The sequence below is a fragment of the Aotus nancymaae genome, unplaced genomic scaffold (genome assembly GCF_030222135.1).
Source record: "Aotus nancymaae isolate 86718 unplaced genomic scaffold, 86718_ANA_hifiasm-v0.15.2.pri h1tg000020l, whole genome shotgun sequence".
In the NCBI taxonomy this organism is placed as follows: Eukaryota; Metazoa; Chordata; class Mammalia; order Primates; family Aotidae; genus Aotus; species Aotus nancymaae.
This window is the reverse complement of record NW_026988432.1, coordinates 22,305,888-22,328,072: the sequence shown is the minus strand read 5'-3', so window position 1 is coordinate 22,328,072 and position 22,185 is coordinate 22,305,888. Positions and strand designations below refer to the sequence as shown.

The following is a 22,185-nucleotide window of genomic DNA, read 5'->3' as shown; positions in this document are numbered from 1 at the left end:
TGGCGGTCCATTTGGTCAGTCACTAGTAAAAGGTGAACTGCATGGTGAGTGTATACAGCCTCTTTACAGTGTGAGCAAAGGTTGGTAAAGCAAATAAACTAAGCTCCAATTACTGACAGGACACATGGAAAGTTGCAATACAATCTTAGTTATAAGAGAATCCTATGACTAGCAGGGTGTGGTGGCTCACGCCTCTAATCCCAGCACTTTGGGAGGCTGAGGTGGGTGGATCACAAGGTCAGGAGTTCAAGATCAGCCTGGCCAAGATGGTGAAACCCCATCTCTACTAAAAATACAGAACTTAGCCAGGCATGTTGGTGGGCACCTGTAATCCCAGCTACTTGGGAGGCTGAGGCAGAGAACTGCTTGAACCTAAGAGGCAGAGGCTGCAGTGAGATGAGATTGTGCCACTGCAATCCAGCCTGGGAGACAGAGCAAGACTCTCTCAAAAAAAAGAGAATCCTACAACTTAATTACAGGAGAAAGGGAGGCTGCCTCATGGATTTAGACATAGTCTGTAATTGAAACAATTCTTTGGAATGATGCTTAAAAGTCCACTGTCTGGGCTGGGCTTAATCCCAGCACTTTCAGAGGCTGAGGTGGGCAGATCATGAGGTCAAGAGATTGAGACCATCCTGGCCAACATGGTGAAACCCTGTCTCTACTAAAAATATAAAAATTAGCCAGGTATGGTGGCACATGTCTGCAGTCCCAGCTATTTGGGAGGCGGAAGCAGGAGAAGCACTTGAACTCAGGGGTCGTAAGTTGCAGTGAGCTGAGATCACACCACTGCACTCCAGCCTGGTGACAGAGCGAGACTCCATCTCAAAAAAAAAAAAGTCTACTCTCTGCCACTGCTCAAGGTTGGCATGCCCATCTCAGTTTGTGCCTGCTATGAGCTCCCCATGAGCTCTGTAAGGAGCTGGCCTGCACTCACCTCGGACTTGCTGCTCCAGACTGAGGATGACGGCCACCGCCTGGTGGAGGATCAGGAGTTTGGTCTGGGGCTTGTCACTCTTGAGGTGGAGCTGCACCATGCGGCCAAGCTCTTTGAAAGCCTCGTTGATATCGCGGACCCGCAGGCGCTCTCGGGCGTTGTTGGCCATCCTCCGCTCCTTCTCACGCTCCGCCTTCTGCTCCGGCGTCAGGTCCTCATCGTCGTTATTGCTGTGGGACAAAAGGGACGTGACATTTTCTAATGGTGTGGGGAAAAAGAAAGTGTCTACATTACTTTGTTTGCTTCCAGAGTTTTCAGGGAACTTTTCCTTCTTATGCCATATCTTTGGCAGAATTTTTATATCCACTTGACCTTGGGACTGATTTAGATGGCGGTGATAGTCCACAATACACAAGATATTTGGTTTCCTCGCAGACATTAAACCTGAACCAAATAGGTGAGGATGACATAGATTAAAGTTCGAGTGCAGAGTGTGCCTATACTGATGTGGGGGGGGAGGGGAACAAAGCTTTTCTTATCAATGGGGTTACACTCTGCAAAGTGTAAGTTCACCAACTTATGCTTAGCCTATGCTGTATAACCATGCTTCCAAAAGACTTTAAGTTTATACTAATCTTTTTTCACATATACAAAACCTTTCATACCGTGACATCTGAAACCTAGAGGAAACAAGTAATTGACAAATGATTTTGACAGGTCAAAAAAATACAAGGCAGCTTAACAGGAGTAATAAGAAAAACCTATATTTAAGACATCAGAGCAATGGGAGTGAAGACAGTGAGGCTTTTATCCAGGTATCACCATTACCTTGCTTTGAAGGCCTGGTCAACCCACTTACCCTATGTGAGTCTTATTTTCTTTATGTATTAAATAAAAGGTTAGAAAAACATGACTTCTGTGGTCTTTAATGTTATAGATGTTTATGATCCCCAGAAGAAGTTTGGGAAACCAGAACTGATGTCAGCCATGCAAAATGATTCAAAAAACCAAACACCTACAGCTTATGAATGACCAGGACCTCACTGTGAGTCAAAAATGAAGGCAGAAAGCGGGGCGCAGTGACTCATGCCCATAACCCCAGCCTGGGCAATATAGTGAGACCCTGTCTCTACAAAAAAATTATCCGGGCACAGCGGCACACACCTGTAGTCTCAGCTACTTGGGAGGCTGAGGTGGGAGGATGACTTAAATCTAGCAGGTGGAGGCTGCAGTGAGCTGTGATCAGGTCACTGTATACCAGCTTGGGCAACACAGCCAGACTCTGCCTCTTAACAATAAAAAAAAAAAAAAAAAAAAAAAAAAAAAAAAAAAAAGGCCAAAAGCTAATTTCTGATTGTGAAAACCAAAATACTCCATGATTCATAATAAAGGCATGGTCGGGTCCAGAATAGTCTGGAAAGATAAGATCAGTTCTGTCCATTTTCTGGGTGCAACAGTGACAAATTAAAAACTTCTGAATGGAAGGCAAAGAGGACGATGAGCCACCTGGAAACCATGTCACATCAGGAAGTCTTCCTGGAAGCACGGTTCAAATATTCCAAGGGCTACCATGTTAAAAAGAGAGGTGTGCATCATGTCTTGTCTCAAGAAGGCAGAGCAGCACACAGAGCTCTGAATGACTATTGTGAATAAACACGAGTGAGGATTTTCGAAGGGCTTATGAGAGACATAAAAAATGAAACAAACTTCACTGAACATCAGTAGACTCCCCATTACAAGAAACTACACGGAAGTGACTAACAATTAACCCAGAGGGTAAAGTATGGATCTATGGGATCATGAAGGTCAACCTCTACTTTAAAATTTCACATATCGGAAATGTTCACAGGATAAAGATCATTAATCACAACACTTCAGAGTTGGAAGATGTGGGAAATTATCTAGTCAATTCAATGTATACTTAATGAATGCTGGTTTAAAATGTGTGACTCTGGTCTTCCATTTTGGAGAATCTCTGGGTAACTTCCAAGTGGCAGTAAAGAGCAACTACACTTGAGAAGTTCCAATCAATCAAAAGTGGGAGTGGTGTTCTTGGGTTGCAGGTACACGTTACACATAAAGACGATGCACATAAGTCAAGAACACGTGGGTGAAGGAGAAAAGTTAGGGGCAAGGAGGATGACACCACAGAAGGATGCTGTAAGACCAGGCTCTCCTCTCTCCACAGCTTAAGCGCCTTTCCAGATGGTACTGTCCGCCACAGGTGTGTATGGTAAACATGCAATTCAACTGAGTCCATTGGAAAAGACTCTCTTTCTCTGCCTTCTGCTGATCCCTCCTCTGCCCTTATCCTCGACTGCTGCCAATGCCAAGGAAATTAAGTTATAATTAATTCACTTCTATATTCCACTATGCAAATAGGCTGTAAAAAGCAAAAGGAAACAGTCTCTGCTGGGCCTGTCCTGAAGCTAAGCATCTGGGTGATATTTTTATATATCAAACATGTGCCACACCTTACACAAAGGGGACTGGAAAATGGGAACTTTTCTTCCAAAGGTTTTCAGGCTAATAACCAATTAGAATTGGTTATTCACTTATAAATAAATTGGTTATGCAAATAAAATTGCCTAGGTTTGAAAAGCACTGCCTTATAATACAGTTTTGGACACACACATAAGTAAATGTCATAAGGGTGACCTTTTTAATAGGAAGTTTCTCAACGGCAAGTGAAAATGTTCTGAAACTTAAAAGAATCCAGTAACATGTGTAAGTTTGGCCACAATAAGTTAAATTACCAAGAACTGACTGGACTAACACGGAAGCTGTTAAAGGTATGAAATCCCCTCCTTGGGATTTCTTGCCACCTTGGCCAAGAATCAGAAAACTACAATGAGGAAGGAAAAGGTTTATCTAGAAGCATTCAGCATTTTAAAACTTGTGGCAGGATATGGAATTGATCTCAATAATTACAAAGGCAACATAAAAAGGCAGCATGTTCCTAACTCACAAGAGCTTAGATAGAACCTTGAGAACCACAGCCTTTAGAAGGGAGCTGTAGCCTTAGGAAAATTGGTGCAAAGTACATGGGCGTTGGTATTCAGAAACCATCTGATTACCAGATTAAAGTTCACGGGGATAGAGACTGGAATGTAAAGATAGCAGATATTTAAGGAAACCAGCCAGAAGCTATTTTCCTGCAGTTGTGTTTTCCGTAGAAAAGAGTATCCAAGAGGAAAAACCATTAGCAATTTAGGTATTACTCTTATATACGTCAATATGTGTAGGATAAATCTAGGAAATCAGTATTTTCTCACTTTAGAGGTAAGAAAACAGTTATCGTTGACACATACGTCAATTGAGTTTTTAACACGGCTACAATCTTTCTCTGGAAATATTATAGAAACAACATTTCTGACCAAATTTGTAGAATAAGTAGAGTTTTAAAAATAAACTGTTTGTACTTGAATCAGATACAAATTGTTTTCACTGTGTCATTAGCATTGGGTCCAAATTCATCAATGCCAGAAACATTTTAGGCCTCCCTAGAGCACAGGTATCTTAAACGATACTTTTAGTACGTCTAGAGTAGGCCTTTAATTTTCTTTTCAGCTGTAAATTTACCTGCCAGGAAAAAACTGAATAGTTTCTTCCCGTTCTGTTCACTTCATCAAAGTCCAATAAAGGAATTAAATGAAGCGACAGTATTATATACTGTTACCTAGATCTTGACCTAGTAATTGATTTGATATCCTTCTTGTCGTCATCTAATTTCTTGTCCTCCGAAGATTTCGTGTCTTGTAGGTTCTCATCACCCTCGTCGTCGGATTTGATCTCAGAGCTGCCAGAGGAGACACTCTGCCCCTGTAGTCCTGGTGGCATGCCTACAGAAAAAGAGAAATCAGATGACATGTACACTGAAAACTCACTGCCTGCACACCAGATTGCAAGGCTGCCAGCAGACAATTCATACTGCTGAACTGTGATCCTTCTGTCACTTTTTTTTTCCTGCTATCTGTTGAAGTTTCAAAAATGCACCTGCAGAAACAAGTTTTCCCTGCATTGGCTCTAAGGTTAAATTCTATTTTGCAATCTTTTGGAGTAGATGGTAATTTCACTGTCTACAAAACATCAACTTAATTGCAATGAAAATCATAATCATGAAAATCACACACCCAATGTTCTGATTAAGAACCCAAGTAAATATCAGCTATTATATTGAGTTTCTTCCATATGCAATGATTTAATAGAAAAATGTCCTTAAAATATAATTCCCAGGGAGTATGCTAAATATGTGTAGTCAAGACTTCAATAGGTACCCTAATGATATTCTGAAATTAGGCTTCTCTTATTCTCAAGGAGTAATCAGCATTTTAAAATGGTACATATGGAAGGCAGTTTGCTACTCATTTTAGAAATTTCTAGCTTTATCACTGCTCAACTTTCCAAGTCACACTGCATTTTAAAACACGACCCTATGTAATAACTTTAAGGTAGAAGCATGTCTGTCAAGTATTCCCCATTATTTGTAATCTGTGTACTCTAGAACCTTGCCACTCAAACTTTGGTCCAAGTGGCCTTATCACCTGTGAGCTCATTAGAAATGGACAATCCCAGATCTACTGAATCAGAACCTGCATTTTAACAAGATCCTCAGGTTGTACTTATGTGCAGTTTGAGAAGCACGGATTTAGGACAAAGAGGGCAAAAACCAAAGGCTCTTGAAAAGAAAGCTCCTTGCCAGGTGGGGCAGCTCACGCCTGTCATCCCAGCACTTTAGGAGGCTGAGTCGGGTGGATCACTTGAGGTCAGGAGTTCAACATCAGCCTGGCCAACATGATGAAACCCTGTCTTTACTAAAAATACAAAAAATAGCCAGGTATGGTGATGCATGTCTGTAATTCCAGCTACCTGGGAGGCTGAGGCAGGAGAATCCCTTGAACCTGGGAAGCGGAGGTTGCAGTGAGCTAAGATTGCACCACTGCACTCTGGGTAACAGAGTGAGACTCTGTCTCAAAGAAGCAAAAGAAAAAGAAAAAAAAGGTCCATAAAACGATTACTATTCATATAAAAATGGGCAGACATACCCATACATACAATTGACACTCAGATCTGTACAATGTTGAACAGTTGGAAAAATGCCCTTGTATTCCTGTGGCAATGTTATCATTTTTATATTAAACATGAAGGGACTGAGAAGATGTTTTATCTAAGTGACTGCTAGTCAGCTGGCCAGCCACAGCCCAACTTCCTGGGGTCATGAAAAGCCATTCGCAGTCACTGGTACGAGGCAATCATTACAGGGCTAGCCGACACAAAAGTGAAAATCATGCAAGCAAGCTCCAGTTTGTAAATGCACCTATATTTCCTTCCATCTTAACAAAAACAATTTCCTTCCTTCCTATTCATTTGGAAATATCATTTTCAGGCCACAACTAACCATATTAGAGGACCTGAATGAGAAAAATGTGGAAATAGCTAAAATAAAATTTCCTCTCATCAGTCTGTGGCCTCATTCCCTGCTGATATAGGACTGAGATTTCAGAGGATGTTTGAGGAAAACAGTTCCTGGAGAAACAAGATTAGTGGGCGAAGTTCTAAATACTTTCCCATTTACTTACGATTTTTGTACCCAATTTGATTCTTGGGTTTCTGCCAGTGCTTGTTGAGGGATGAACACCAGAGGCTGGGTATCAACACTGGGCTTATTGTGGAAGTGAGGTCAGAAGTGCCCTGGTGAGGCTGACCTACCTCTGTAAGGGTCCTGGGGTGGGTTCAGGTCAGGGGAAGTCGCAGACTGGACAGGAAGCTGTGGGACCGGAACCTGGTTTGGCAGAAGAGAATGGCTGCCTCTCAGGGCCACGCCATCTTCACGATGGGTCCCCACCTGAAAGGGTGAGAGAAACCAGAGAGGTGAGCAGGAACTGGATGCCACACTAGGACCTGAGCAAGGCAGGCTGGCTTTTCAAAAACCATACTCCCAAACGCATTTCACTAGAGGGCGCCGGAGGACCACACATGCACCTATAGTTTCCTGTGAAAACACTTAACACTCAGTAAGATGCTGTGCTGTACATTCAGTGACAAATATGGCAGAGTAGCTCAGGCAGGTAAAACGTCAAATTGTCTCCCAGGGTGCTGCAGTGGAGCGCACTGATTCGTACCCATCTGTCTTCTATCATGTCCGCCAACAGATCTGACAATTATCTTAATGCCCATATGCTTAATTGTGGGCTTCTCAATTCCCCCATTGCTATCGGAAATCCTACAGGAATTTCAATTTGGCATTCGACTTTCATTTCAGGGGATAAGATTCTCAGGCCTGCCATTTTTTTTTTCCATAATGCCAGCTAAGCCTCTGACAGCGGAAGCTACAGCAGTATGGGACACAGCCTCTGCTTGGTACAAATATAATAAAATGTCACCTGGCTTTCCAAAACTGGCAGCCCATTCCAAATTAATGTTTACTGTATTTCATCAGCTGCTGAGTTTCAAATCCAAAGGGGGATGGTTTCTGCCAATGCCACCACACCGGAAAATGTACCAATAAAGGTTTTATTAAACACACCAGTAATGCCATCATTGCCATGCAAGGATGTTTGGACATTTTTCCACTTTTTTCCCTCACTCTTCTGATCCTAGAAAGACACTATATTGTAAATTCTCCTCATGGTTCCAAGAATAAAATTATGAGTACAGCATGATTACTTGATTTAAAAAGTACTGCTGAGCTTTTTATTAACTACTATTATCTACCATGGGGTCCAGTGACATTGAACTTGTGGCATTGAACTGAGACAGCAACTGCTTACTTTATAGCATCTGCCTTCAAGCAAAAACGTGAAGCATTTGTAAATTAAGAGGACAATCAGTAATTCACATTTTCTTTTCTATTTCCAAGTATTTTCTTAGCCTATGGTTAAGTGAGCATTTAACACAGGACGGTGGGTCTAAACACAAAAAATTAACCATACATTTATACTTCCATGATTCAGGTTTATTTTTTTTCCAGTCAAAAATATAAAACCAGAAAGGAGAATCTTCACTCTGTTGTTACCAAAATGTTTTAAAAGGGTATTTCCAAAGGATGCATTAACAGTAAGAATCTGAACCAACAACAATCAACTTCACAGGACCTAATAAGCACATGCTATTTAAAGGCAGCTAAGTATTAAGTATGGCCTTTAATATTTTGATTTTTACTTAAAATATATTTAGGTAACTGATCCTGAAATCGACTGTTTTTATATTTGTGTGTGTGTGTGTGTGTGTGTGTGTGTGTGCGCGCGCGCACTCAAATTTTTTTTAAATTTTGGGTGGGGAGTATCATATAAATCATGTAATTGTTTGGATTCAAAATACAGCATGAATAGGAAAATACTGGAGGCTTATGAGCATCAGGAAGGATAAACGAGTGTTTCAGCAGAGAGATGTGGGAAGTCCAGTGCTGCTCCCGGGTGCCTGTGTTGCAACACAGAACTTTCTGAATGGTGGTTATCTGGCCTCTATGGGGTGCTTCAAATGTAATGCGACTGATATCTCCCAGACAGCCCATTCCATTTTTACCACAAATTGGCCTCTTTGTAAATTTCACTCACTGATCCTAGTTTCAGCTACTAGAACTCTATGGCATTAAGTACAGATCTTTTCTATTTTTATTTTTTAAAAAATATATTCAACTCCATTGCCTGCCACACCACTCCTTTCCTCTGTGACTGAAGTCTGCCCTCTTACAGGCAGACCATGCCCACCTGCTCCTTCAACCATTTCTTTTATTCAGAAGAGTGATAGCTATTTTCCATTGAGGTTTTGATTTGCTGTTTTTATATTTATGCATTAGAAAACTGATTCAATCAATGATTATCCTTTCAATCTAAGATGTCAACTTGTAAGTATGAATTTTCACAGGCCTTGATCAAATGGTGGCTCTTTATGTCTGTCAATCAATATAAACCCAAATAATTCTTCGTGCTGATTCATATTTATTTGTATTCCCAATGGATGAATTTCTTGAATTTCCAAAAGGATGACTCTAAGTCAAAATCACTGAAAGTAACCACAGATTTGAGCATAGAGAAGTATACTCCTATTTCAGAATCATTAACATTCTCAAGACTTTTTTGCAAGCATCTGTGATATAACTTAGGGTTAATATTTTGCTTTTTACTTAAGATATATTCAGTTATTCATCTTGAAAATTTTTCCTTCTAGGTAACACTGAGATAAGGTCTCCAAAGAGGAAAAGAGAACCCACACAACCGTACATGACAGCTGGTACATAATAGGTACATAATAATTGCAGACAGAATCTGTGTTTTGACTGAAAATACGTGCATGTTATCTAAAAATAACAGCCTATGTAGTTCAAGAACCCTCAAAACTCAAGCTTTCTTCACTTATGGTGATCTTTGTCTCTATTTTGTTAAAATCCATTCAATTTTAAATCTTTCTCCTTTACAATGACAGTAAATTCTTAAAATACTATAAATATATTTGAGGATACTGTTGTTCCAACTACAGTTTTTTTGGATTTTAATGTTACCTAACTGCATCTATTTTCTATAGATTATCTTAGACCATCTCAAATAATATCAATAATTTTCCATAAAGAATGTTAGAGACAAAGTTGTTCTGATGTTGTTGTTGTTGTTGTTGTTTGAGACAGAGTCTCACTCTGTTGCCCAGGCTGGAGTACAGTGGCATGATCCCTATTCACTGCAACCTCTGCCTCCCAGGTTCAAGCAGTTCTCTTGCCTCAGCTTCCCGAGTAGCTGGGGTCACAGGTGCCCGCCACACCACATCCAGCTAACTTGTCCTGATGTTTTAAGGCTTCCCTTGTAATTGTGTCTATTCCAGGTCACGTGAATGACCTCTGACAGATCCAGATCCACGTAATAATGAGCTTGATTCTCCAGGATCAGAATCAATTCCACTGCCTGTGGCTGTGGAATAGTATTCCAATTTGAAGAACTGGCTTGGCTTTGCTTGTTTCCTTGGCCACAGATGGCATGTTTCTAACCCTGTTTACTTCTCTTTCAGAAACATTATTTCTGGTCACATAAGAGACAAGGGAAGAAACACGGTAGATGGTCAGCACAAATTCATTACTAGAATAACACAGAAATAGATGGAGAAACCCATGCTGTCCTCTGTATATACAAGGGTCAGGGATTTGTCCACTGGCATTAAGGCAGCCCATTGATAGGATGACCCATGTCTGCTTCATCAAAATGAGCTGGGCCAGCCAATGATCTTGGCATTCTGAACTTAAATACACCATAACGTGACTAGGAAAAAGCAGATTCCTACAAATCAATTCTAAGAATGACATTTGGTGCCTAATTTTAGAAAATCTATACTTCATTAAAGCTCTATTTTGATAACCTTTTTATAGAGATAACAATATTCTAAAGTTAAAGCCAGCTTATGAAAACAGCTAATTTTATTAATATTCATTGAAAATGTGAGTCTTCCCACAGTCACATATAATGCAGTTTTAGTTATAATCTATGCTAAAAGTAAAAGATAGAAGTGAAGTTTAAAAATTATTCAAGATTATTCATTGATGATTGATCAGAGAATACATTCACTAATTCAACAAACGTTTTCTAATCTAGCCCATGCCTGTCACTTTGCGAGGTATTGGGGAAAGAACGAGAAATAACTCAGATGTGGTCCCAGTTTTCTTGGAGCTCATAATGATTCTTGGGGGGATATTTGTACACTGATCAATTTAGTAGGGTAGTTTTAATAGCAAGGAAGAGAAACCTATTTGAGTTTGTTCAATAAGAGATTTATCATAAAGATTTCTGTAGCTTAGATTTTGGACTCAGCTCTGGGGAACCTAATGCCACTCACTCCTTGACTCTCCTGGACTATTCAGCCTCTCTCCTCTCTCTGGGGGCACCTCTGCTTCTCTTTGGCTTCTGTTCCCTCATGACGATAGCCTGGACTCTTTCTTCATGATACCTCTTGGTACATTCTTTCTGGTTCTGTACCTGCTGCTAACTTCCTCTCTGTCTTAGTATTTCTGAGTTCAGAATGCCAAGATCACTGGATGGCCCAGCTCATTTTGAAGCAGACATAAGTCACCTATGAATGGGCCAGCTTAATACAAGGCATATTCCTGGTCCAGAGAGCTACAAAGGAGGAAGAGGAGACAAGGTCATGTAGACCAAACACAGCCTGTTTGGCCTGCCCCTTCCACATTTTGGCTGGTACATGGAGGTGTAAATATCTGAGTTACATTGTATCTTAGGTCAAATTATATTCAAATTACAACACAGCTATTTAAATTCTCCTGTGTAAATTTGTCATTGGAAATAATTAAATGTCATTAGATATGCAGTAATTCTTTCAAATTACATAAGCACCATATAATTTTAAATAACCTCAGTTTCCAAGAAAGGGCTTGATAAATTGTTAGAAGCACTTTGAAATCACAGAACTTAGACTTCAAGGGCTTAGAGGACCATAGTTATATACCAGTTAGGTCAAACTCTTCATTTACAGAGAAGAAAGCTAAGGCCAAGAATGGTGAAGTGACTTCAGATCTAACTTTAGATATTTAGTTAGAGAACTAAAACAGATTTTGAACTCAGAAAACATCCAATAATTATATAGGAGAGGGGAGCAGAGTTAAGGGGCAAGAGGTGTTTACTTCCTAGAGCTTTTGTTTTACAACAGCAGGCGGGAGAGAGAGAGAGAGAGACAGAGAGAGAGAGAGAGAGAGAGAGAGAGAGTGTGCGTGTGTCTGTGTGTATACATGTATATGCACACCTAGATACAAGCATATAACATACATACACATACATATATAGAGAGAGACAGGAAAATCATTTCCGTTTTCTTTACTGTAGAGGAAAAACCATAGTTCATTAACTCAGGCCAAGGCCAAAATGTCTAACTAAATTATAAAATTTAATATTTGCCACGATCCTTCCAACATAAACAGATTTAAAAGACATGCAGATTCAAATTAGGTGGCTGTTGGCAAGGCTATTTTTATATGGAGATGCATACAGCATCTTGGTAAATATCCTTGTCCTTATCCTCTAGCTAACAACAAACACCACAAACAAAAAAGGCATTCAATATTTTTGCTCTCTTTGTTTCCAGGGAGTATTGTGAAAGTAATTATTCTGTTGTATTTAAGAGGCCTATTTCATGGATGGGAAAATGTATTAAATTTCATTTGGCAGTTATTCAATCCTAGTTAATGTTATCTCCAGAGATAACTGCTTCAAAACAGGCTTTCAGACCTCAGTCACTTCTATTCTACCATAATCCTTCTAAAAGAGTACAGAACGGGAACTTTAGGAAACTTGTCATCAATTTCTAGACCAAGTAATGACACAAAACTGGACATACTATTACAAACATTTTGGTACATCAAAACTGAAGTTTGTTATTAATGGCATCTGGTTTCAAATTTTAGACATGGCGTTTTTTGTTGTTGTTGTTGTTTGTTTTTAGAAAGAAGAAGAAGAAAATGGGACAAAGACAGAAGTCCTGGTAACTGTGACTTACTGTTACTTTTCTCTCGTTTTTCCATTAACACAAAAGAAAAGCTGGTGGGCTTTCACTGTAATTAGAAACCCATTGATACAGAAAACAGTTTTGGTGTCTGAACTGTAATCTCCCCATGAACTATCAATTATACATGACAGTTGTAGAGTACTAGATTTCAGTTTCAATTATCTTGCCAGACCTCTGTCATATTAGAGGAAAGCGAACTTATTTTTTCAAATGGGCAAAACACCATTTAGTATAAAAGTGCATCTTTTAAAGAGGTGGGAAGTGGTCATGCAAACTTTTTTAATGCCTCACAGATGGGAACTTAGAAGTTTATGAAATGACAGCAGTAGACAGATACTGATGGAACAACACCAGAGGCACAGGGACTGCAGAAAACAAGACCTACCTCTAATAACCACCTGTGCGGGAAAAAGAGCTAACATCTGGGACATTCCAACCACACACATAATTTCCTTATTTCTCAGTTTAAAAAATTATCAAACTATTTTTCTTTAATACATGTCACTAAACCTTTAAGAGACTTTTCATTAACATCAGATCTGGATTCAATTCTTTTGCTTGGATTTTTACTTGATTCTTAAAATGTATGTTGGGAGAAGATTTCATAACTGTCTTGAGAACACCTACATTGTTTTCCAGAAATATCACAGCTTCACTTACGCTGTGTATGAAATGTAAGGTAATTCCTTATTGTGCAAGTCTTGGAGATTTATTTAATATTTATTCTCCAGATAACAAAATAATTTTCAAGAGGATTTAAACATGATCTAAATGATCCCGACTTTGGCAGTGCTTGTCTATCACATGACCAGCTGGTCTGAAACTCCCCTGGATGTTCACCAAAATGGTTAAATGAATGACTGTGTGATATAGTTCAAGAAATGCAAATGGAAGTGAGCTGACCTCAGTTCATCTTTCTTGTACTAACTCATACGTTCCATCTATTAAAACTGTTTCATTTCTCTTTTCTGTATCTCCACCCCACACTCTCAATTCTCGACATCATTTTCCTATGGTGGAAACCATAACTGGATGCAGCTCACCTAGGGGGACAGCAGCAGGAGATGGACAGAGCCCATTCCTCTATCTCTTCCTTGCTCCATACAGTAGGCCAGTAAGTAGGTGGTATGGAACTAAAGTTAATCCATCCTAGTGAACCAAACATATCTAGCACAGAGAGTAGAGTCAAGTCTAGCAATGATGTGTAAGCAGCTTCCGTTTAGAGGGAAGGAAAAGACAACTGAACAACTCGACTTACACTTGGAATTCTGAATGCCTCAGTTGCAAGCACACCTGTGTGAGTGCACAGTCACGCTGCTGACCTCCACATGCTTTTTAGCAAGTCCAGGCAGCCCATCCCTAAGGATCCCTAGGGATTTACCATTACCAACTGGCCTTTATTTTTTAAATACTTTTCTTGTTATCCAAGTAATACATGCTTATTGTAATATATTTGGAAACAGTAGAAGTATAAAGAAGCTCACCTAAACGAATGAACCATTTCTTCGCCATCTCTTTCTAAATACTCATCTTTTAAATGCAATATTCTCTCTCCATCAAGTGGTCCACTGCAATATACTAAGGCTTCAGCCTGGCTCTTGCTTGCTGTATGGATCCAGTCTAAGATCTCCAGCTTGTGCTGATGCATCCTTCACCCAGACACCTAGACCACTGCAGTTCCCTCCCATTTTTAAATTCCTCACTACAATGTTTAATTACCTGTGCATGGCCCCTCATCTGCTGGGTTCATGCCCACATCACTAAGGCTTGAACAAAGCCTTCCCTGCTCTGTCTGCCGGGCTGGTTTTTCCTCCCAACTCACCAACTGCTTCTCTTTTATTAGCTCCACAAATCTCCTTACTCTGACCCTTTAGGGCCGAGTGGATCTCCAGAAATCTCCACTTTCCTGTCACCTCACTGAGCTGACTATGCATCACAGGCACCACCCTTAAAACACACTCAAGGTCATTGTTGAATGGTGCAGGGCATAAACTTCAATGAGTTTGTTTTGCTGCCTTTCATAAAGCCTTTACTTGTCTCCATTTGTGAGCATCACATCCCACAGTTGCACATTGTGTAATAGTATAATGTACAATTAGATGCTTAGCAAATGACAACACAAACGGTATGGATCTGTGAGACTGTGTGAAATTTAAGGCCTCTGATATTGTCAAATATACATTTAGCATGTTTCTATCAAGTAATAAACATTTCACTTAATTCAACAAATGCCTTATGAAAGTCTACTATATGCAAGACACTACACGGGCATCTGCAGGAAAAAATAATAAAAGACAGACACGACTATGACTTTACAGGCACTGATATTGTAATGGTGGGATAAGATAATTACTAAACAAGGCAAAAGATGATGAATGTCATAAAAGAGTACAAGGTCATCTAGGGTTTTAAAAAATCATGAAGTCGTATCCATTTGGGAAACCAGGGGGTGACTTTAAGAAGAACATAGCATTTTAGGCAGGTTTTGAATGATGGGTAGAATTTTGATATAGATTATCCAAATATATTTTTTAAGAGCTGACACTTAACACAATTAAATAACATCCCCACTTGAAGTGAAAATTTCATTTTACATCAATAAGTGGCATGATTTAGGTACTGTGCATGTGTGAAGAAGCTAGCAGCGAAGGGCTGTGTGTTAACATGTGTTTTCATATTGTCAGACTACATATTTCTGACAAAAAGCAGATTTTTGTAAAGCCCTTTGTAAAGTTCAATGGCTTTGCTACAAAGTGAACAACAGAGGGCATTTTGGACACAAATGGTACCTCACTGTACGTGTGTATTATTGACCCAAATGATTCGCTCTTATTTAATTGCCATGAAGTCTTTCATCTCGCAGCTATACAATAATAGTTTCCATATGACCAGTGGCTCTGCTATAAATAAGATCAAAAGCAGCAGAAAGGATTTAATAAAAGAAAATGACATTAAGAGTAGCATTAAATCAGGGGAAAAATACCAATATCCAACTCTTTTTTTTTTTTTTTTTGAGAATAAAGCACCCAGAGTACTAAGCAGTTTCCCCAATATCTCATGAAAGGTCATTTTACAAGCAGTAGGTAAATGCAGAACCCATCCTGCACACCTTCGAGTGGCAATGATTAAATTGTGGGGGTGTGTGTGAGGGGTAGAGGGCGGAGTGTCCCACTTAGAGTCAGCCTGGAGAACAGGTAATAGACCAAACAGTTAATTTCACATTGTAAACAGTGCAACTGCAATGTGACAGTGGCAAATATCCACTCCTTTCTCTGTCCTTTTCTGTTCTATTTAATGGAGAAAGACTTTTCGGTAATCCAGAGTTTCTCAGAGAATCATAACATTGCTCAATGCTAGTACATGAGTTCTGAGAAAGGAAGTTTTTTTTGGCAAGGCACAGTGACTTGATATGAAAAGCCAACTTCCCAAACAAATTTTTTTCTAGTTCTTAAAAAAAAAAAAAAGTTACAATGTTAATCTCTATTCCCGACTGGATAAACAGCTGCTAATAACCTCCAGCTCCCAGGGGAGGAGGCTTATTTCCTTTCATCTTCAGACTGGTGGATACCTGACGTGCACTGGCCTTTAGTGGTTCCACATGTTTTTTGCTTTGCTTTTTTTCCCTAAACTGCTTTGGTATGGGTCTGGCCAAGTTGGGTCTCTTTTCCCCCTTTCCCTTAGATCGCATCCAAAACCTCAGAAGATATAGTCAGTTATGTTACTGCTTATTTGAAATAGTAGTTCTTTTACTGTTGGTGTGTTTAAAGAGGAAATTCAAGCACTTAAAATCTCCAAAGGAGACTAGAGCCTCGGGCTCTTGCATCTTGAAGCCCTGTGAGAAAAATGACCATTTTAGTTTCTTTCATACTGAGCTAATTATTCACTTGAGGGCTGGTTATGTTCAAAAATACTCAATTTCTAGTAGTATTGCTAATGCACTTACTTATGAATACTTTTATCTGTCTGTGTTCTAAATAAAGGAGCAATACTTCAATGCTTTTTCTTCTAATAGGAAGTGCCCCGCTGAAGACTCCAGAGCCAGCCAGCCCCTGGAGTCTTTCTCACTTGCTCCCAAGCACCTGCTTTAATGGTGACCTCAGTTCTATATCTCAAGATTCAGACATTTTGCAAAACAGCTTTTTAAACAAAAACCAGCTGTTTCCCATCTAGACTACAGGGGGAAAATTTTGGGCAGCATACAGAAACATTACCCAGAGACTACCATTCTCCAATAACTTTCACACACTTTCAGCTCCAAAAGAGACCCGTCCGTGTGCAGAAGCCAGGGAGAAGGCAAATGTGAAATTAAAATGTGGAAACTCAATACTGTGGTTTTTGACAATGTGTCCAATTAACTGCTTTAAAATGAATGTGGCTATTGTATCAGGACAATGCTTCCCCAAAGATGTCATTTAACTAATATTGGACAGATCTTTTGGTTAAACTCAACTTTATAGTTCTAAGATGATTTATGGATGTAGAGGAAGCTATAATTACGCACAACTGTGAATGTCAACCAATTAGGTTTGTAGAACCCTCACATTACAGAAAATGCAATGCTACAGCTTTTTTTTTCAGTTCTCACTCCTAAAGCTGCTTTGCCTAAACCCTCTTCTTACTATGAACCCATTTTAAACTTCTGTTTTCTAAGCAATTAAGATACTTTTGATTTGAAAAATTTACAGCCACAGTAAAAGTTAAAATAACACAACGGCCACGGAATTTGAAAAAATATAAAATGGCCAAGGCCTAATCTTGGCTTTTAAACGGTGCCAAGTTGCTCCAGTATTTTCTGTTTTGGTATGAATGACATAACTGAATTACTTCATGAGTTGCTACTTTAATTCCTAAGGGTGGAAAATTCCATGAGTTAACTTAATTTGGATGTAAAAAATATACATGAAAGCTCGCTCTTCCCGTGGACTGTCATGTGAAATATTCGAGCCAATTGCTGGAGCTGCCGTGCTGTGGAGGGGCTTTTCACCCAATGCAGCCCTGGCTGGCAAGTTACAAAGGCTGGTATCATCAGGCAATTTTCCTGCTTCCATTTGGGTGCATGAGCCTTTATTTTCTGTTTTTGTCTTTAAATCAAGTTTATTAAATGGCTCTGCAATGCCTTCTCTATCCTGTCTCTAACTGTTGAAATTCTATGCGGATTCAAATATGAGCTCAATGCCATCTTTTCTGGGAAGCTTTTCTTAGCTGTCTGAATCGCTTCTCAGGTCATTTCATAATTCTACCTTGCATTATAGTTAGACCTGTGTTTGTATTATCCTCCCACCAGGATAAAAGGCCTGTACGATCAGATACATTTATGCGTTCCCAATAGCATCTGAAGCACAGCAGATGCAGTAAGAGTGAATGAACATATGTGTATTTTCTAATATATACAATATATACTTTTCCCTCCAGAAAATCTGCTTTCTTGAGAAAGTAAGGGTAATATTCCATTTTTTTAAATGCACAGTTGTGCCTATTCCAAATTATGGATAGTTTAAGATTATGTCCTTGTAATAGTTCATTTAAAAAATGATGATTACTGTGCTATTAAAAGTGTCTGCCTTTTTTTCCTCCATAATTTAAGAAGAAAACCATGTTAAGAAAGTGATGAGGTTATAGGGTCTGTTTTAAATATGTGTGTATGTGTGTATATCTTTTATATTTTAAAACTGGGAAAGAAAACAAGGTTTTTGTTTGTGATTTATTTAAAATTCATGACTCCAAGATGCTAAATACTAGAGACCTAGGATTTGTTTGTCCTAGGTGCAGAGAGAGCAGGGTTTTGAGGTAAACATCCAACACCAGACTGTCTGTTTCAATATCACAGGGTCTGAATTTGAGTAAAACATGTATTAATGTGGAAAGAAGGGGAAATACATAATGTGACCAACCGTGTTCACATCTTGGCATGCACAGTGTCCTAATCACTTTTCTTAGGGGTTGCTGAATAGAGCTTAAAGGATCTCACTGCTACTGCCATATTCAAAATCTTTTGACTTATATTTAAGTTAATGTAGAAATATCAAGTGGTAAATTCAAGGATTCTGCAGTTGTTATAACTAATACATTGGCTTAAAGAATTTCTTCGAGTTCTTTTTCCTCCCTGTCCTTTTTTTCTTTTCAGTTTTACAAAATAATGTATGATATTGATAAAGATCAAAACTTTCAGTTGAGGTTGCTAATCTGCTCTCCGAAATACTGGATAGTAGTTGTGGAGATCAGGAGAGATGATGGAAGTCAGAGAAGGCAAATATCCTAAAGAAAAACAAGATAGTAGCTATTGAAAGATGTTGACCACCAATAGCTTGGGTGAAATTCTATAACAGGCTATTTAGAAAATAGTTTTGAAAGTGCTCTGAAACAGAGGCATGGCCTCTCAAACTCAGTCTGGTTCCACCAGAGCAAGGCATTCTGGCCAAATCTCATTTCCTGCTTCACAGGGAGCGCTGCACGCCTGGCCTCTTGTGACAATGCTACGGCCGAAATGAGAAAAGGTGGGCTGCACAGTGTGTAAGGAGGGAGACAGAACCAGCTGAGAGATTAAACTCTTAAGGACAAGACAGCAGATGTGTAGAAAGAATGTCTAACTCTGAGCCTCAAGGCCTTCTGGTCAATTCCCTCCCCTGGAAATATTTTTATTGGTGGCTTTGATGTAGGCATTAGTAATACCCATCACATTTGCCAACAACAGAGATGGTAGAGTATGTGACTGAAGGAGGGCTTCAGGGAAACCATTAAACAGGAATCAGGCTGAGGCTACAATACGACTTTCAATGGGGTTTCATGAAGTTTTGTACAGAGACAGCACAAAGTACACAGTGAGACTGGGGGGATATGTGGCTTATAGATTTCAGCTGATTACAAATTAAATATACATCAGCAGGACAATGAAAGCATCAAACACAACAAGTTTTGTTAGGTGGCCTTAATGAAGATATAAGGTACTGAATGAGGGAGGAGACAGATCCACCCTGGTCCACTTGACACTTGCTTGAGCACTGTGTTCAGTTTGAGATTCTACACACCAAAAGGTTCTTGTGGAGAAAAAGGCATCCTTGCTAAACTAGGAAGAATGCACTGGGAAGTGATGGTGTTCATGACAGGGAGTCCGAACTTTTCTTCAGGTTAAATATTTGAAGATACTGATGTTTCATCTAGAGGAAAAAAACCCTGAGTAGACAGTCTTCAAATAACTGAGTTTCTCAAGCGCTTGTTGGACTTGACTTGGGGACAATTCCATTGGGCAGAAATGTAAGGACTGTAGAAAAAAAGCAAATTTGGGTTGGACATAGAAAGAAACATTTGATGAAAATGAACTTTTGGGCATCTGGAGCTAGTCACCCTTGAAGGCGGCTGATCAAGGCTTGTTGACTGCTTGGTGGGGAATGTGCAGGAGGATTTCAGTAGAGATCATCTCTAACGCCCAAGAGTCCATGGGAATAACTGCTTAGAAATGAAGGATGCACTCAAATAGACACAGAACTTTATGGAATCAAAACCTGTGAAAGCCCAAGAGAAGCAAGACTAAAGATGCTGATGCCTCTGTTGATCACATCTTTGTTGAAGAGGTCCATATAGAAACAGAATTTTCTGACTCCTGCGGCTCTCATGACTCTATACCAGTAAATGTCACATCACATCAATGCCCCCTACCCTCTCTCTTTGCCAAATATTATTGGCAGAGCTAAATAGCAATTCGTGGCGGGCAGTCTAGGAGCAGTAAAAAGTTTTCTTGGATTTCATTAGTTAAGTCAGAGTAACAGAATGGTTTTTAATATCTATCACTCACAGTTCTGAAATGGTTATGGTATTAGGGTAGAGAGAAAGTCAGCTGAGCAGTGCAGAATATAGTACAAAGAGTGCTAGTCTAGTTGCTGTTCTGTCTGGTTTCCTTGTGTGTGTGGCAGGGTCTCACTCCGTCACCCAGGCTGGAGTGCAGTGGAACGATCTTGGCTGGTCTCAAATTCCTGACCTCAAGTGATCCACCCGGTTCAGCCTCCCAAAGTGCTGGGATTACAGCAGTGAGCCACCACATCCAGCCTCTTTTGTCTGGTTTCTAATCCTACTACTGAGTACCCATGGTTTGGTCACTTCCTCTTCCTAGAACTCAGTCTTCAAAAGAAGGGCAATGGGCTAAGTGATTTCCAGGGTACTTTCAGAATCTAAAATTCAGTGGTTTGAGCTCTTAACTATATAAGGAAAACTGAAGTTGTCCTGTGAAGCCCTAAGAGGTTAAAGCTCTTGTGTATTTAATGTCAGTTAAATAAAAAGAGGCTTCTTTGCCTAATGAATACTTTTGATAGACTGCATTTAATCCAAAGTAAAACTAAAATTGTTACTGAAAAGAGGAAACCTGGGCTAAGATCCACTTTTATTGGTGGTTTCTGAAATGGCTTCCACAACCCCCACGTGCAGGACTCTGGAGGGATGCTGTGGAGGATAGGTAGGAGTTTCACAAGACTCCCCCATCCCTAAGTCACCTAGAACAGTTTCTCATAGGAGACGACCACTCCTCCACCAAGCAACCATGTGATAGTTCACTACTGGTTAAGAGCTGGGCCCCTGGTCTTTTGGAGGGCATAGCAGACTGGCAGGCAGCAATCTGCTTAAATACACATCTTTTCCTACTAGTCTGTGAATTCCTTGAGAGCACAGAGCCTACACTTGGTAACCACGGATAAATGTTATTGAAATGAATAAATAGGCTTTAAACAAAAAGGATCTGAGAGCTACCCTAATGCAATATATGAATAGTAGAGAGGATTTTTAGCTCAATGATCCCATCATCACTGACTCTACCAACAAATCACCAGGAGCACACAGAGTCACATAACGACATGTTTGATGTGGGTTTTGTTCTTACTCAGTTAAAAAAGAGGTTAGGGAGGTCATTTGAAAGGCTTCTTTTCAGATCTCATCTGTGGATCTGAATACTGAATGAGTAACGGAGAGAATTGTATTTGGAAAATTGCCCTTTCAATAATTTATAAGAAATCTAAAATTTAACATCAGGATTAACCATGGAGGTCTCTGAGGCAGAGAGGGAACTCCAGTTGGTAAGAGTTTCTAACTAGGGTAGTGAAGACCTGGCGATTTCCTTATTCTCCCACATGCAGAGATTTCTGCTTTAATTCTAGAGGACAAGTGGGTGGTTATAGTAAGAAAAGTAACTAAATAACTTAAAATTTGCTACCTCAAGGACCTGGGTAGGGAGAGTTCACACCTCTTAGGCACTCAGTGCAAACATGTCGGTTTAAGAATAAGTGGATAGATAACGTGGGTTTTAATCTAAGCATGTCACCAAATTGGAGGGAAAGTTCTCTGTCTGTACATTTGGGTAGAGAGCTGCTCTGGGAACCCAGCCATGGAATACCTGGAAACTTCTTTTGCCAACCAACACTTATCAAGGTTTGAAAAATCACAGGCTCCTAGCATTTAAAATAAATTCTCAAAAGGTGTTCTCATAGATAATTTGTGGCAAGTGTGCCTGGTAGTAAAAAAGAGCATTGAATTTGGAGTTGATGTGCTTGAGTTTAAATCCAGCTGCGTGACTTGCGACTAACTGCTCAAACCTCCTAGGGCTCACTTTACGGACACCTGAAACGGCCACTACTGTCATCCTCGCTGGGCGGCTGTGAAGACTGCCTAAGACAATGCACGCGGAGCGCCTAGCAGAGGGGCTGCCAACTCATGTGGCACTCAGAATATGTTAGTTTCTTGGTTTCTTTTCTCCTGTTTCTATGAACGATCTA

General features: G+C 39.8%; 1 protein-coding gene across 39 annotated transcripts in view; it reads right to left on the bottom strand.

Annotated features, from left to right (window-relative positions):
- TCF4 (transcription factor 4) overlaps positions 1-22,185 on the bottom strand; it is a 368,346-nt gene that overhangs the window by 5,065 nt on the left and 341,096 nt on the right. For 23 of the 39 annotated variants that reach the window (XM_064379108.1, XM_064379120.1, XM_064379124.1 and 20 more), the window contains 3 exons: positions 6,647-6,782; positions 4,617-4,779; positions 938-1,167 (listed from right to left, as the gene is read on the bottom strand). In XM_064379108.1, the coding sequence (XP_064235178.1) occupies positions 938-1,167; positions 4,617-4,779; positions 6,647-6,782 (529 nt within the window). The remainder of the gene's footprint in view (positions 1-937; positions 1,168-4,616; positions 4,780-6,646; positions 6,783-22,185) is intronic. The other 16 variants (XM_064379115.1, XM_064379127.1, XM_064379131.1 and 13 more) reach the window with 1 other exon arrangement.